The sequence below is a fragment of the Histomonas meleagridis genome (genome assembly GCF_020186115.1).
Source record: "Histomonas meleagridis strain 2922-C6/04-10x chromosome Unknown contig_82, whole genome shotgun sequence".
Lineage (NCBI taxonomy): Eukaryota > Parabasalia > Tritrichomonadida > Dientamoebidae > Histomonas > Histomonas meleagridis.
Window position 1 is genome coordinate 52,835 of NW_027150919.1, and position 15,511 is coordinate 68,345.

General features: G+C 28.5%; 3 protein-coding genes across 3 annotated transcripts; 2 read left to right on the plus strand and 1 right to left on the minus strand.

Moving 5' to 3' along the window:
• Window positions 1-99: 99 nt before the first annotated feature.
• On the plus strand, window positions 100-1,542 carry GO595_008982 (molybdenum cofactor sulfurase; the record flags this gene model as incomplete). The annotated part of the gene is made up of 1 exon (XM_067922616.1): window positions 100-1,542. One exon carries the CDS (start codon window positions 100-102, stop codon window positions 1,540-1,542), a length of 1,443 nt encoding a protein of 480 aa, XP_067770767.1.
• Window positions 1,543-2,875: 1,333 nt separating this feature from the next.
• On the plus strand, window positions 2,876-3,295 carry GO595_008983 (uncharacterized protein; the record flags this gene model as incomplete). The annotated part of the gene is made up of 1 exon (XM_067922617.1): window positions 2,876-3,295. One exon carries the CDS (start codon window positions 2,876-2,878, stop codon window positions 3,293-3,295), a length of 420 nt encoding a protein of 139 aa, XP_067770768.1.
• Window positions 3,296-12,622: 9,327 nt separating this feature from the next.
• On the minus strand, window positions 12,623-14,215 carry GO595_008984 (NAD(P)-dependent oxidoreductase; the record flags this gene model as incomplete). Its single annotated transcript, XM_067922618.1, has 1 exon — window positions 12,623-14,215. One exon carries the CDS (start codon window positions 14,213-14,215, stop codon window positions 12,623-12,625), a length of 1,593 nt encoding a protein of 530 aa, XP_067770769.1.
• Between the last annotated feature and the right edge of the window lie 1,296 nt (window positions 14,216-15,511).

Genomic DNA, 15,511 nt, shown 5'->3' on the forward strand with positions numbered 1-15,511 from the left:
GAGTATAATTGTGAGTTTTTCTTGGATCTGGTAAAAACATAATGTGAAATGAAGAAGGTAATATGGGGCATCCCAATCAGCCGATAGAAGTTCAGTTGGATGAATTCAGCAATTGTTCAATACCGAAAATATAGATGGGTTCGATACACATTGGTTGGACTTTTGTTGTCAGCAGTAGCACTTTTAATCCAATATATTGCAACCTTTCAAAGAAATTCTGATGTTCTTACAAACATTCTTAATTCAGAAAATTACCCAGAATACTTACCAAAGTTTAGAGAAAAGTATCTCAAACACCTTGAAGGTTCAATATATTTGGATTATACTGGCGCTGGTGTTTATAGTGATCTCGATGTTGAAAGATTCAGAAGAGATATCTTTCCAGAAAATGTCATTTCTAACCAAACCAAAATAGATGAAAACAAGTTAATCGAAGAAACACGTGAAGAGCTATTATCATTTTTAGGAACAAATTCTAATGATTATGTGGTAGTTTTCTTAGCTAGTGCAACACAAGCGCTAAAGCTTGTTGGCGAAAATTATGCTTGGAAATCATCGAGCAAATTCTTGTATACTTTATATAATCACAATTCTGTTCTTGGAATTCGTAAATATGTATTAGCAGCAGGCGGTACATTTGGCGTTCTCAACTCTTCCAAAGAAATTGTTGCAGATCAAGATACTCTTTATGCTGTTGCACTTGAAGATAATTTTGCTGGTACAAAACTTGGAAAAGAAGAAATGTATAGACTTACACACACACCAGGAATTACAATTATCGGAGATTCATCTGCTTTTCTACCTACTAATCAGCTAAATCTTACCGAATATCCATTTGATGCAGTCGTTCTTTCATTTTACAAAATCATAGGTTTCCCTAATTATGGTGCTGCTGTTCTTAAGCGTTCCTTTGCAGAAAAACTTGTTAAAAAGTCATTTTTGGAAGGTTCTGTTGATCTTGCTTTATCAACAACAGAAACGAAGTACAGACTTCACAAAGATCTACCTTATAAACTTGAAGACGACCTTCCATCTCCAGATCTTGTGCGTGCTGCCAAATATGGACTTGAATCCATCAAAGCGATCGGCATTGAGAACGTTAACAAGCACGTTTGGCGGTTAACCCAACGGTTATATAACGGTCTCGATAAGATGCTTCATTCGACGAACGTTAAGGCTTGTCAAATTTATGGAAATCATGAATTGAAAAATAGTGACCTTCAAGGCGGAATTGTTGCTTTTAACATCAAAAAGCCAGACGACGATTACGTTGGATATGCAGCTGTAATTAGAGATGCAAGTAAAGCAGGATTTCATTTAAGAGGAGGATGCCATTGCAATCCAGGAGCATGTTTTAGATTCATGGGAATCAGTGAAGAAAAGGTTAAGGCATACTTCGATCAAAAGACAACATGTGGTGATAATAATGATATTGTTGACGGAATCCCATTAGGCGCAGTAAGGGCGTCATTGGGTTGGGCGTCAACAGAAAATGATGTTGATTCATTCTTGAATTGGATATCAGAAAATTACGTTTATTAAAGTTAATCAGAAAAATTTCTTTGAATAAAATAATTATTTAAGCAAATCCTTTTTGTACAGCATAATATTAATTTATCAATTACATAGGAAGCAAAGAAAAGTGAAATTAAATTTCTAAGTTTTAATATAATTTAATAATTCAAATATAAAAATTTTTGAAAATTCTAATGCTATCCATTAAATATTATTCGTTTAATAACTAATAAATTATTAAATTTTAGCTCTTTTAAAGTAATTAATACAATAATTCCTTGATTGCAATCCCTATTCAAAAATGTCTTTTGATGAACTGTTATGCGTTGAAAAAGTTATTTTCAGGACCATCTCAAAAAATCAATTCAATGTTTTATTGTCACTTTTATTTTTTCTATTGAAAAAAAGTTAGCAACCACACTTGTGTAAATAAAGTGTTAAAAATCAACTTTTAAATAGTTTTACGTTGGGCTGAATTGATGTTCACCGAGCATACAAGTATTCAGTGAGAAATTTCACGTGAATGTTTGTAAATAATTCAAGAACTGGAATGGTAGATATGATGGTTGGCTTGAATGGTTTAATACATCATACGAACCTGATGCAACTATAATGTATGTGATCACTGATTAACATTGCAACAATAAAGATGAGACAACTCTTCCAACATTACACCATGGAACTTAGAAAATTCGACAATATAATTACTATGATTGGGCAGCAACACGCAACGGCATTAAGGTAAAGAATCTCGATACAAATGAAGAAATCTTACATCACACAAATTGCAATTTGTTAGCTTTAAGCAGAACGCAGAATCTACAGTCATACATGTTGTTGAAGGTTTGGCTCTATTGGATAGTCCTCTTTCTGCAAAACACCAACCAAACAATGTTTATTTTTTCAAAATTATATTATTTAAATTGAAATGCATGATTTTCATGATATATTAGAAGTCCTTTGTTATACTTTTAATTTAAATTTTAATTTCGTTCTCACAAATTTGTAAATTGCGAGTAATACAATTTAGATACATATGCTAACTAATAAATATGACATTTCCAATTAAAAATCTCAAAAAAAGGATTGATTAGCGTGGCATATATCGTGTGGAAGAAAATCTTTTTAATGTAGCCGTTTATTTTTAACGGATCAACATGGAATGAACCCAAACCAAAACCCAAATCAGCAAAGGAATCCAAATCAGCAAATAATAAATCAAAGCCAACTAATTGCAAATTTAAGTAGTCAAGTGGTTAGTCTTAATTCTCAGATAATGAATTTAAATACTCAAATTATGAATATAAATCAACAAATGATGTACTTAAATTCTCAAATAATGTTTCAAAATCCTCAGGTAATGCTTCCTCAGCAACAAATGAGGCACCTTCAACCAGTACTTCAAAATCCTCAAACAATGCATCAAGAACAGCAACGTACAATGTTTCCTCAACAACCAATGGGTCCAAACCCTAAAATTATTCCTTACCAGCAATCAATGGGCCCCGGATCTCAAGTTATTCCTCCACAACAACCAATGAGCCCAGGCCCGCAACCAATGCCTCCACAACAATCAATGGGTCCCGGATCTCATGTTATTCCTCCACAACAACCAATGAGTCCAGGATCTCAAGTTATTCCTCCACAACAACCAATGAGCCCAGGCCCGCAATCAATGCCTCCACAACAATCAATGGGTCCCGGATCTCATGTTATTCCTCCACAACAACCAATGAATCCAGGATCTCAAATTATTCCCCCACAACAACAAAACAACTGATTTAGTGCATTACAGTAAACTCTTAAAATAACATTTTCTACACAAAATTTTTTGTTCATCGAACTCAGAATAATATTTAAGTTCATATAAATTTTAAGACTTTGAAAAAATTAAATCTGAGTCTATGAGGGAAATAACCCTTTGCCAAATGTACCTGCTTTGCATAATAAAACTGATGCTAAAAAGGTTAATTATGATAGACCCTTATCGTACTGTAATTGTAGTCTTCGACTTCTTGTTAAGTTTCGTGGCCTGAAGTCATTAATGTTTCGAAAATAAGGAACGCTAGTTAACTAAGTAACTAAGGAAGTAAATATCCTGAAGAACAACTTACTTTAACAAACCGTTTTTATCGTACTAGAAAATACTTTTTGATCGGTTTTAATAGAATCGTATTCAAAAACTTAAGCCGATAACGCTTGGTAAAGGGGTGCCCCGCAATCGAACGATCACATTTTTGGAAAATGCTTGTTTTTTTAAGCATTTTGTTTACTATTGGAAAAACAGAGCAGAGTTACTTGAAAGATTTCGAGGGAGAATGGTCGGTTGTTGGTACTGATAATTCTTTTGATAACAAAAATAACATGAATTTGTCTTTATCTTCTTATTCTTTATTTTTATTTTCAGAAGATAAAAATGATCGCAGCAAACTTTACGGAGTATTAAGTGATCAAAACAAAACAATGAATACAAGAATTTTGTTTGATGACTTAAGTGATAACAATTTATACAAATATAAAATTTCTATATTCAATAAAGAAACACAAGAATACGAAGAACTAAAGGTAATACAGATAAGCAGGAGCCAAAATGATGTTATAACATCAGTTGGTGAATTATCAGATGATTTACAATTTTCTTTGAATATAATATCACAGTATTCAATGAAAATTAGCTTATACACAAAATCCACCGGAAAATTTATCACATACACATTGGGCCGAAAAATTCCATTAAGAAAGAACAAAATATTTCGATTACTCATTACTGGAGCTATTGCTCTAATTGGATTTATCTGGAGATTTAAATCAAAAAATACTTAATAAACAAATGTATCTTTGTTAATTTTTGAAATGTTATTTTGCTCGACTTAAAAAAGACGTTAATTTTCATGTACGTTAAGACAATCATGAACAAGATAAGGGAAGATAGCGATGACAAGAGCGATTTTTCCTCATCTGATTTCTCCTCTGAAGAAAAGAGCATGAGTTATTTTAATATACAACAAGAAAATGAAAGATTAAAAAAAGAAATTGAATCATACCAAAAACAATTTCAAGAATTCATGGATATGAGTAATAAACTTCAAGAACAACACAACAGGTGTCTTGAGCTAGGACAACAATTAAGAGCTGTTAATATGGAAAAAGAAGATATTCAAAACAGGTTAAATATCACATTGAAAACTAATCAGGAATTGAAAGAAAAATTACAAAAGGAAAAAGACTCAAAAAAAATCGAAAAACAACAACATTTAACAGCTGTTCAATCAGATAATTCCAAGTATGAAAAAGAAATATCTGAACTTAAAAAACAGCAATCATCTGATCAAGCTCAAATTTCAAGCCTTAAGAGTCAACTTAAAATGGAAAAATCACAATCTGATGAACTCAAGTCATCTATTGATTCATTTGTTAAATCTATAAACTCAATATGCAAAGCATCTTTTAATTCTCTTACTGATGCATTAAATTTCATAACTCAATCACAAATCAAATCACAAGAAAAAGCAAAAGATTTTGAAATATTAAAGGCACAACTTAGGAAACTCAAGAAAAAGATTAAGGATGAGAAAAGCTCACATATTAAACAAATAAGATTGATAAATGATGAAGTTAATGGTCAAAATGAAAATGCTAATGCCAAAATTAAAGATTTAGAATCAAAACTTTTCAAAATGCAAATACAATTAGAAGAACAAGAAAAACAATACGAGAATGAAATCAACAACAAAGATAAAATAATCAAGAATATCCAAGAAAAGATGGAAAAAGAAAAAGAAGAATTCAGGCGTAGTAAATCAAATCTTGAATCACAAGAATTAAATGATTTTAAAGAACAAATCGAAAGTCAAACTTCAAAACTACAAGAAATGCAAAAAATAAATTCAAATCTTCGACGTGAAAATGTAACACTTAATTCTAAAATATATGAATACACATCTACAGTAGAAACTCTCAAAAAATCTCTTCAAAAAGCTGAAGACATATATAAATCATTATCCAAAGAATGCGATGATCTTAAGTCTCAACAAATTACAATGCAACTCGAAAATGATAGATTACAAGAGCTATGTAATTCAAATCGTTTTGAAATGGAATCAATGAAATCTTCTATTCATCAAAGCGAAATTGATATAAATGAATATGAAAGTCAAATTAGCAAATTGAAGAGCTCAATAACCATTTTAGAAAACCTTATAAATAATAATCAAAATGAAATCAGATTTTTATATTCTGAAAGAGAAAAAAACTTTGATTTACTTCACAAGCAAAATTTTTTATTAAAATCATTTGATGCCTATTCATCTAAGATTCAAGAAGAATCATTGAAACAAATCAAAAAAGAACTCTCAGAAGATCAAAACAAAAGAAGTATTTCAGAGTCAATTCCTATTACTGCATGGTGCACAACGGAGTTTCCTTCATCTTTATGTGCACAAATTACTGAAATTGCAAAGGATGATGATATTCCTATTGTAACCAAACTTAGGCATGTTTTAACAACAATTGCAAGAAATTATAGCAAATTAATTGAAGCTAATTCTAAAGATAAAGATAAAATGATTAAAGAATTAGAAAGAAAAGTACAAAATTCTTTAAATTTGGCTAATGATCTTACAAACTTAGTTGATCATCCTTTGTTTACGCCAGAAGAATTGATTTCAGATTATTCAAAATGCGCTTTGATTGTTAAAAACTTCTCTGATATGAAAGCAGATTTATTTGATAAGGAAAATGAAATCAAAAACTTAAATGATAATTTATTCAATGTTTTTACACATTTAAATGCAAATAACATTACAGAAGCAATTGATTTAATTGATAAATTAAAGGAATCACTTGATAAACAATCTAAACAAATTGATCATTTTATATCGCAAATCAAAAAATTCAAAAAGAATCATAAGTCATTTAGGAATTCATGTATACAACAACAAAATGAAATTGAAGAAATGGTAAGCAAACAACAAAATACAATAAATGAATTTGAAGAAGAGAAAATTGAACTGAAAAATCAATTACAAAGATTACAAATTGTTAACTCCGAATTAAAACGAAAAATCGAAGAAATTACAAAAGAATCAACACAAAAAGAAATCACTGTAAAACAAAATCAAGAAAAAGAAATGAATGAAAGAACTCAAAAATTCAACAATGAAATTGATAAGAAAACACAAAAAATCATTTCATTATCAGAAAGAATTAAAAAAATTGAAAATGAAACAAATCAATGGAAGAAATCAACGGAAGTTTTAAAGAAAAGTGTTCAAGAAAAAGACAAAATGATTGACAAATTAACAGAACAAATCAAAGAAAATGAGAAAAATTATCTACAAAAAATCTCAAATGAGAAAACAAATATAAAACTTCAATATGAAAAAGTCTTAAGTCAAAACAAAAGTAAAAATGAAGAAATGCATCAAATGCTTTTAAAGTTAACAAAATCACATGAAGACTTCCAAAATAAAAACAAAACATTAATTTCATCAAACACACATTTATCAATAGAAAATCAACAAAACAAAGCAAGAATAGAATCTCTTAAACAAGAAAATGAAAGATATCAAAAATTAATGGAAACGAAATTTAAAGCAGCAGAACTTTCCAAAGAAATGGAAAAACAAAATGCAATTGAAGAACTTAAAGGAAACTTTGAATCCAACAAAAGAGCAATTTTTGCATATATTGCAAATGAATTTCGACAATATTTCAACGTGGAAAAAGGCTTAGATGAAAATAACTTTAAAGAACTTGTTAATCGTGTAGGAACAGAACTAAAAAGACTTTCTAAGCAAGAAAGTAATCTCAGAAAAATACTTGGAATTACTTCAGCGGATTCAATAGAAAAAATTGTTTCTAATCTTCTTGTTACTATGTTTAATAATCATTAAAAATTGTTAACTTTTGGGATTTTGTAAATAATTTTTTAATAAATATATGAAAACTTTCTCTTAGTGCAAAATTCTTCCTTTATCATTTGCTCCGAATGTTATGAACAATCAGCAGGAATAATGCCGACATGTTATGTGAAAAGTCCAATTTCCTTGAATTTTAAATTTTCAAATGGAAACAAGTCATCTTGACGATGAATCCATGAAAAAAATTGCAAGTGAAATTCAACAAAATCCATCTGATGAAATTCCAAAAGAATTTTTTTTAACACTTGAAAATTTCAATACGGTAATAAATAATTCGACAATTGATGAAATATGTGAAAGCTATGGTTTTATTCCACAAGTGCTCAGTGATGTTGTCTCGAAACCATTTGTTTCTGCTAAAAAAGAAGTATCTGATTTATTAGCAGAATCATTTTTATCTTTTATCTTAAATGAAACAGATGACCCTCGCTCTCCAGCTCCATGGGCTGCACAACAACTTTTAAATATAACAAAACGTCAACAAGAATCTCTTCCTCTGCTCAAATGCAAAAAGATTCAATGCAAAGAATCAATATTTAAGTATCCAAAGGAATATGCACAACAACTTTCTGATAATTCTTTAATTCAAATTGCTGAAATTCAATTTGATGGACCAATATTCGATGAAGTCATAAATGAACTAGATGAAAGGGATATTCCAATCCCAGAGAACCTATTTTATTCGATTGATCCATCGAAAATATCACCAAAAGGCCTGATCAATTATTTTTGTCATTTCATTGAATCACCCACTTTTTCAATAGCGCATCAAATTTTCAATGCATTTTTGGTGTACCCCACAATTCACTTAGTTTGTTTGAATTATGTTTATGAATATCCTAAATCTAAAACACAAAGAGCTTTTGAAATGATTGGTAAAATAATTTCAAATGAACTTCCTTTAGAATTTTCATTGTCATATTTTTATCATCCTTCAATTAAAGAATTTATTGATGAAGTTGAATTTACTGGTGGAAACCCAGAAAACGCTGATGTAAATGTTCTCGCTGATGTAATTAGAAGTATTGGTTCGTCCTCAGTTCAATTTTTAATACCATTTTTGTTTGAAATGCCGCAATGGATTGAGCTAATTCAAAAAATTGATGAACAATTTTTTGCACTAACAATGAAAATAATTAATGAGAAGTTAGCATAGAAAATACGTATTACAAATGTTATAATAAATTTTTGTATATATATAAAATTATTTTTTAATTAAAATTGTCAACAAATGTTTGTGAGGAATAATTTTGTTGAAAATTAAATATTTTGTTGAATATTAAATATATTGTTGAAAAAATACTTTCAACAAGTGGGAATGAAATCTCAATTTAAAATCATTTTCTAAAATAATTTTCAATTTTTTCTCGTTATAAATATTTTAATTAGATTTTTAGGGACAAAATTTCAATTCACTTTTTTGTTGCAATTTCTTTTATTTTTGTGGCATATTAAAAAGATTTAGATGTACGTCTAATTTTTTACTCATATTTTTTAATGTATATCTATTCTGACTCGTCCTCAATATATTTTTCGAACTTTTTTTTAAATTCGTTATTTTTATTCAGCACATATTTTCCAATAATTCCATATGTTAGCGTCCATCCTTTTATAATTTCTTTTGGAACTCCGAAGTTATTAATAAAATCGATATTTCTTATACTTAATGTATTTTTAAAGTAATAACAAAATATTTTACAAAATTCGTATTTACAATCGGATATTATTGTTAGTAAAGTATTATACATTAAAGAACTGATTTTGTCTTTATCATTTACCATATGATTAAATGTATTGTTCAACATTGAAATAATTTTTGGAATTTTAATTAAAGGAATATTTTTATTGGAATTAATAACTAAAATTGTTTTCATGTAATTCTTTAATTTTTGTATTATCTTTTCTGGAAGAATTTCATCATTTTGTTCATTGTTATCTTTGGTTAAACAATTTGCTAATTCATTAAATATTTCATTTTTTGGAATTTTGTCTTTAGAATTAATAATTTCCCAAAAATTAATCATTTTATCAATTTGAATTTGAGTTTCATCATCATTATCATCATCATTTTCAAAAGATGCATTAAGTAATCCACTACTATAATCAGTAGAATTTTCGTTTCTGTATTGTTCTATTGCATAAGGAATTACTTCGTCTAAAACTCTTTTTGATGAAGTTACTTCTCTTTTGAGATGTTTAATACAATCTTTAATGATAACATATGCATTACATTTCCGAATTTTTTCAATGTATTCATTCGCAATAGATTTCAAGCAATAAATTTGGAATTCTTTATCGAATATTATTGAGTTTTCTCTTATTCCAAGAGGGTTTCTTTCTGAAAAGAGATTAAGAAAATAATCCAAAGGTTCAACTTTGTTTGTTGTTGCATTGGTATATATTTTTTGAAAATATAGTTTATAATCTTTATCATCAATTTGATATTTCTCTTGGATATCAAACAAACCCCCTTTTTCATATAATTTTAGGACTTTATAATTAGGTGACAAATGAGGCGGATAAATTATATATTTATAAAAGTCATATAGCATTCCTCGATCAAATAAAATTTTATAACTTTTATCTACTGTATGTATATCTTCTGGATTTTTGTATATAATTTTGGATGCTAAAAGTAATTCATAACCAGTAATATATATTGTAATAGGGTATGTATGTACCCCAAACCCTAATTCAAAGAATTGAAAGCCGCCATAATTTGCAAACATATCTGGTCGGGTAATGTTAGGTGATGTGAATGCTTTTGCCAAACAATAGAAAGCTGGGGCACTTTTGTTTCTCGGGATAGATTCAAGTGTTTCTATTAAAATATGATCATATTCACGTATTTTTAATTGCGTCAAAAGAAGAGTATCAATAAAGGTAAGTGAAAAAAGTTCAACATTATTTGAATAACAATTATGTGCAAGTTTAAAATGTTCATTGGTTAAAAATGTACATGCATGTTGTACAGCAAGAATGAGATTATGAAATGAATTTATTGGGTTCGATGCACGTCCAAGTGAATAAGTAAGCTCATCATACTTATCAAATAATGAACGAAGGAACATTGGATATGATTCATAAAATGAACTTATAAAATGACAAATAATTTCTTGTTGTTCTTTAAAAACAACAAAAGTTTTAAGAATTGCTAGCAATAAATTAAAAGTAGAAAAATTAGTATAATAAAAAAAGAGATTTGGAAATGTGACATGGGCAAACAAAATTAAATCAGGTGATTCACATTTGAAATGTTCTAAAATATTATCCATGAATTCTTTAATTTGATTGCTAAATATCATGCTTGTAATATCTTGAACAAATTTTTGTGCATTTTTGGTAACACCAAAAATAAGATTTTTGCTAGCTTTTGGATTTTTAAAAGTTGAATAAAAATCAAATATTTCCCTGAAATATAATATATTGTCAAACCCCTTTTGCTGACACAAAAAATTGCATGTGGTGTATGATGAAATTTGTTGATATATTCGAAAATTGGTGTAATGAGATTCAATAGAATTTTGGATTTTACTTCCTTTATAGTTAGCATAAAAATTTGCCTGATTTTGATAAGACAATATGTTGTTGATAATTTCTTGTGTTTGATTCATGATTTTTTGAATTTATGCCATTTGATAACGACCGTTTATTATTGAAATTCCAGCAAAAAATTGGATTCAATAAGACGCTGCCAACCAAATAAACGACTGTTTTAAATCAGAAAATCAATTTTTTTCATTTTCCACTGAATTAAATTTAAAGAAATTTTAATAAATAAGTATACACATTCTATTCAATAAAATTATTTAACCAAATTTTGTAATATTATTGTCTTTATGAGCAATCTTCAAAATTTCAAAATGCTTTTTTGAGCTTTAGAATTCAATACAGAAGTTCAAATTCAATAAATATATAGAACTAATAATAGTTAATATTAATTTATATAATTTTTCTATAGTTTTCATTTTGTTTTTAAGTTATACAAGATTTTCAATATCTTTAGACCAGAGCAAAAATTCAAAAATCTGTCTTTGCAATTTCTTATATTTTATTTGTTCTATGAATAGGATAATTCTTGAAACAGTTTATTTATTATTGGAGGCTCTGGACAAAGAAGAAAAAATAACTTTTTGAATTCATTTTGCGGTTACAAATCCAAGATTTGAATGGGCAAATTTTTATACTTTACAAAATAATTTGATTCATTCCTCCACGAGTGATAGATACTCACAAAAAAGAATCACAAAATAAACAGAAAATAAAAATATTTTAAACATTTTTTCCAACAATACTTGTATATACTGGTTTAGATGTGGTTAACTGGTACATCCAGTCTTTGCTTAGATGACCGTTTGTGCATTGTATCGTACGATACAAATTTAAATAAAAAGTGACTAAATTCAAAGGAAATTCTAAAAAAATTATTATATCTTCATAAAAATTTATCTACTGTTCTTATATGTTAAAATTTGATATGTATTAAATACATTACAAATAATTTTAAAATTAGAAAGAAATCTATAAGAGGGAAAGTTGGTTGACAGTGTCTTGATCCAATGGATGAACCTCAAAAAAACATTATCGTCTTGAAACATCATTAAATCATAATTGTGTCTGTTTCCTTTGATTAGTGAATGTAATAAAAGATTAGGCTTTGAGAAAACCTCAAAAAATGAAATAACATTTGGTTGGACATGTTATGTGAAAACAGATAAATGGAAGCAGAAAAAATTCTCGAAGAATTTTCAAAAAAGGAAGGAGTCATTGGAACCGTTGTTACTACTTCAGATGGCGTTCCGATTAAATCAGATTTTTCAGATGATGAAACAAATTTATATTCTTCACTTGTTTCTCATTTTGTTAAGAGGACAAAGAAAGCTCTTGATAGCATATCTGGTTTAGGAGGTCCTGAGGCTATTCGCGTAAGATCAAAAAAGAATGAAATTGTTATTGCTCCATATAAAAATTTTATTTTTATTGTTGTTCAAAACCCACTTGCGACCAAAAATTAATAGTAAATGTGTATAGTTATTATATTTCCCTTATACAGCAATAAGAATAATAATTTTTCATTTTGAATTATCGCTACTCTTTTGCAAACTTCTATTGTAAAAAACACACTATTTATTAGATTAAGGATAGAAAGTTTTTTATTAAATTTTAATTCCGCAATGATTTTTCATTTAATTCCATGTTAAAATTATGAACATTATTGTGAAAGAAATGATGAAGAACATTATCATTAAATGTAACCAAACATTTGATGATCTCTTCAATTTATATTCATCATAATCCTTATAAATTGATTCATCAAAAACATTACTTTCGTTCTTATTATGGAATGGATTCCAAACTTGCGCAAAGAAAGGATTCACTTTCGCAATTTCATCATAGTTCCAAGGAATTGGATCACATTTCGGACACCAGTGACCACCTTTTAATACTGTATTAGGTGTCATTTCGAATGTATGTCCAAAAGCGCATTTCCATTTAAGGGGTTTATATAAATTTCCTTTTTCCATTTCATTAGAAAGACATTCACCACCTCTAAAATGAGCCGCTTTTTTCATATCTTCCAAACCTAATTCGGAAATTGGTTTAGTTTCATCATATCCATGATCTAAATATGTGATTTGTTTTGATGGAGGTGAAAGATTTGTTAATTCCCATGTTTTTGGTACTTTTTTCCATTCTTCATATGATCCAAAGTATGCTTTAATTCTTGTTTCATCTTTTTCTTTCAGCCATGTAAGAGTACCAAATCTTTTATCATAAGCAATTGCTTTCATAAACATTTTCCCAATTGCATTTGCAGCTAGGTAGGTATATTTAAAGAACCATGGTAAATTCCTTTTCATATTCTTGAAATATTCTTTGATTGGAATGTTATGACGGAAATGAAGAATTTTATCAAGTTCATCACTATCTGAAAACCATTGACCATGGAAATTACGTGTAATAAACCAATTAGGTTCAAATAATTTTTGTGGTGCATTATGCCCCATTCCAATTGCATGAAGGATTTTTTCTTCAAACTCATAGTTTGTTAATCTATATTCTTCCCCTGATCCGATATTATAGAATTTTCTCCAAAACGTTTCTGGAACATCATCATTAAGAACATTACACATAAGCGTGGCACTATCTTCAATGGTTGCCCATTCTAAAACACCTCTAAGAACAATATGAAATACAATTGGACCAATGTTATAAAGAAGACCTGGATGAAGAATTCCTGATTGTCTTAATGAAACCCAATGCTTAAGTCCAGATTCTGAAAATACACGTTCTGCTTGTACTTTAGAAATTGCATAATGATCATAAATGGAAATGTTAATTGGATCACCACATCGTCCCCAATGTATTGGATCATTACGATCGCCTGTTTCAGCAACTGTACCAATGTATATAACTTTGATATCATCTGAATTAAGTCGTGATTTAACTGCTTTAACAATGTTTTCGGCTGCTTTGTCATTAACTTCAAATGTTTTCTTCGGATAGTAATCAGCTGTTGGTGATACAAGACCACCAATATGAAGAACATAATCGCAACCTTCAACACATTCCAAAACGCTTTTGTAGTCTCGAAGATCTCCCCAAACAATTGATACTCTTGGGTCGTTTTTGTAAGGTAAAAATAATCTTCGTGTTTTTTGATCATCAAGAAGTAACAAAACAATGTTAAGATCTTTTCTTCTACGATATATCTCGATGAATGATGCGTGTTCCATGACTCCGGATGCACCTGTAATGAAAACTTTTTTGGCTGACATGAAGAATAATGATTCTTTACGGTTATCTATTCAATTATGCCTTTTTGAAGGATGTTACTCCGGTGCGAATCATTGACCGCCGATGATGTAAATCATTTAAATAACCGCTTATTATCTCAAATTTGAATTATTTTTTTCTGAAAATTTCAATATCTTACAGGTTTTTGAGAAGTTCTCCGGAGAACTTTACAACCCCTATGAACCGTTATCACCGAGATTCCAACGGAAATTGTGAGAGTGATTTTATATACTTACAATTTTATTTAGTTTACACGCATCGCCATTGAAATCATTGCTTTTGTATTTTTTCAAAAATGTCCTAGATGATTCGATCAATATTGGAAGCAAATGTATAAAATACAAACTCGAATGGATAAATTAGACACCAAAAAGAAAAAATTCATCACTGAATAATAATTATAATATATCGAATAAATAAAAACTGTGTAATCATAATAAATAAATTCTGTTTCGATATAAATATAATATGAATTAATTGTAATTAGTGAAAGTGATTTTGTTTGTATTTCATAATAAGTAAATGAAGGTGTTATTGATAATGTGATTGTTAATGAATATCAAAATGATTTCGTTAAATCATTTCGAAATTATATAGTAAATGTATTTGACTTACAAAATTATTACTATGTCTGAATGTGGTGCTGAAAATGTATTTGAATTTGAATATGTATAACTTATACTAAATGCATTTAGTATATATTGAGTATATTATATACATATATTAATATACATATATTAAGTATCATGATACTGAAAACGAAATTGTTGAAATCGAGCTGCAGTTTCCTTCTGATGATTTGGTGCTGACTGTTAATTCTCCAAATTTCCCATATATGTTGAATATGTTATAACAAGAGTTATAACATTTAAAAAATGCATTATCTCCAATATTTGATTCTCTTTCTCCATAATATTAAATACATTCAAGTGCAATACAATTACCAAATGCTGAACCTCCAATATCTTTTATTCCATAGCCAAGTGTTAATATTCTTAAATTAGAGCATATTGAAAATGCATAACTGCCAATCGTTATAACTGGATTTGGAATTGTAATGCTTTTGATTGGTGAACATAATGAAAATGCTGCAGTATCAATTCTTGTAACATTTTCTTTAAAAATAATCGTTTCCAATTGTGAACATAAAGAAAAAACATAAATCCCAATATCTGATATAGAATTACCAAAATTAACTGAGGTAACAGATTACCATTCTACAAATATATTATTTGGAATGAAATAAATTCCTTCACCAATGTTTATAAATTTCGTGA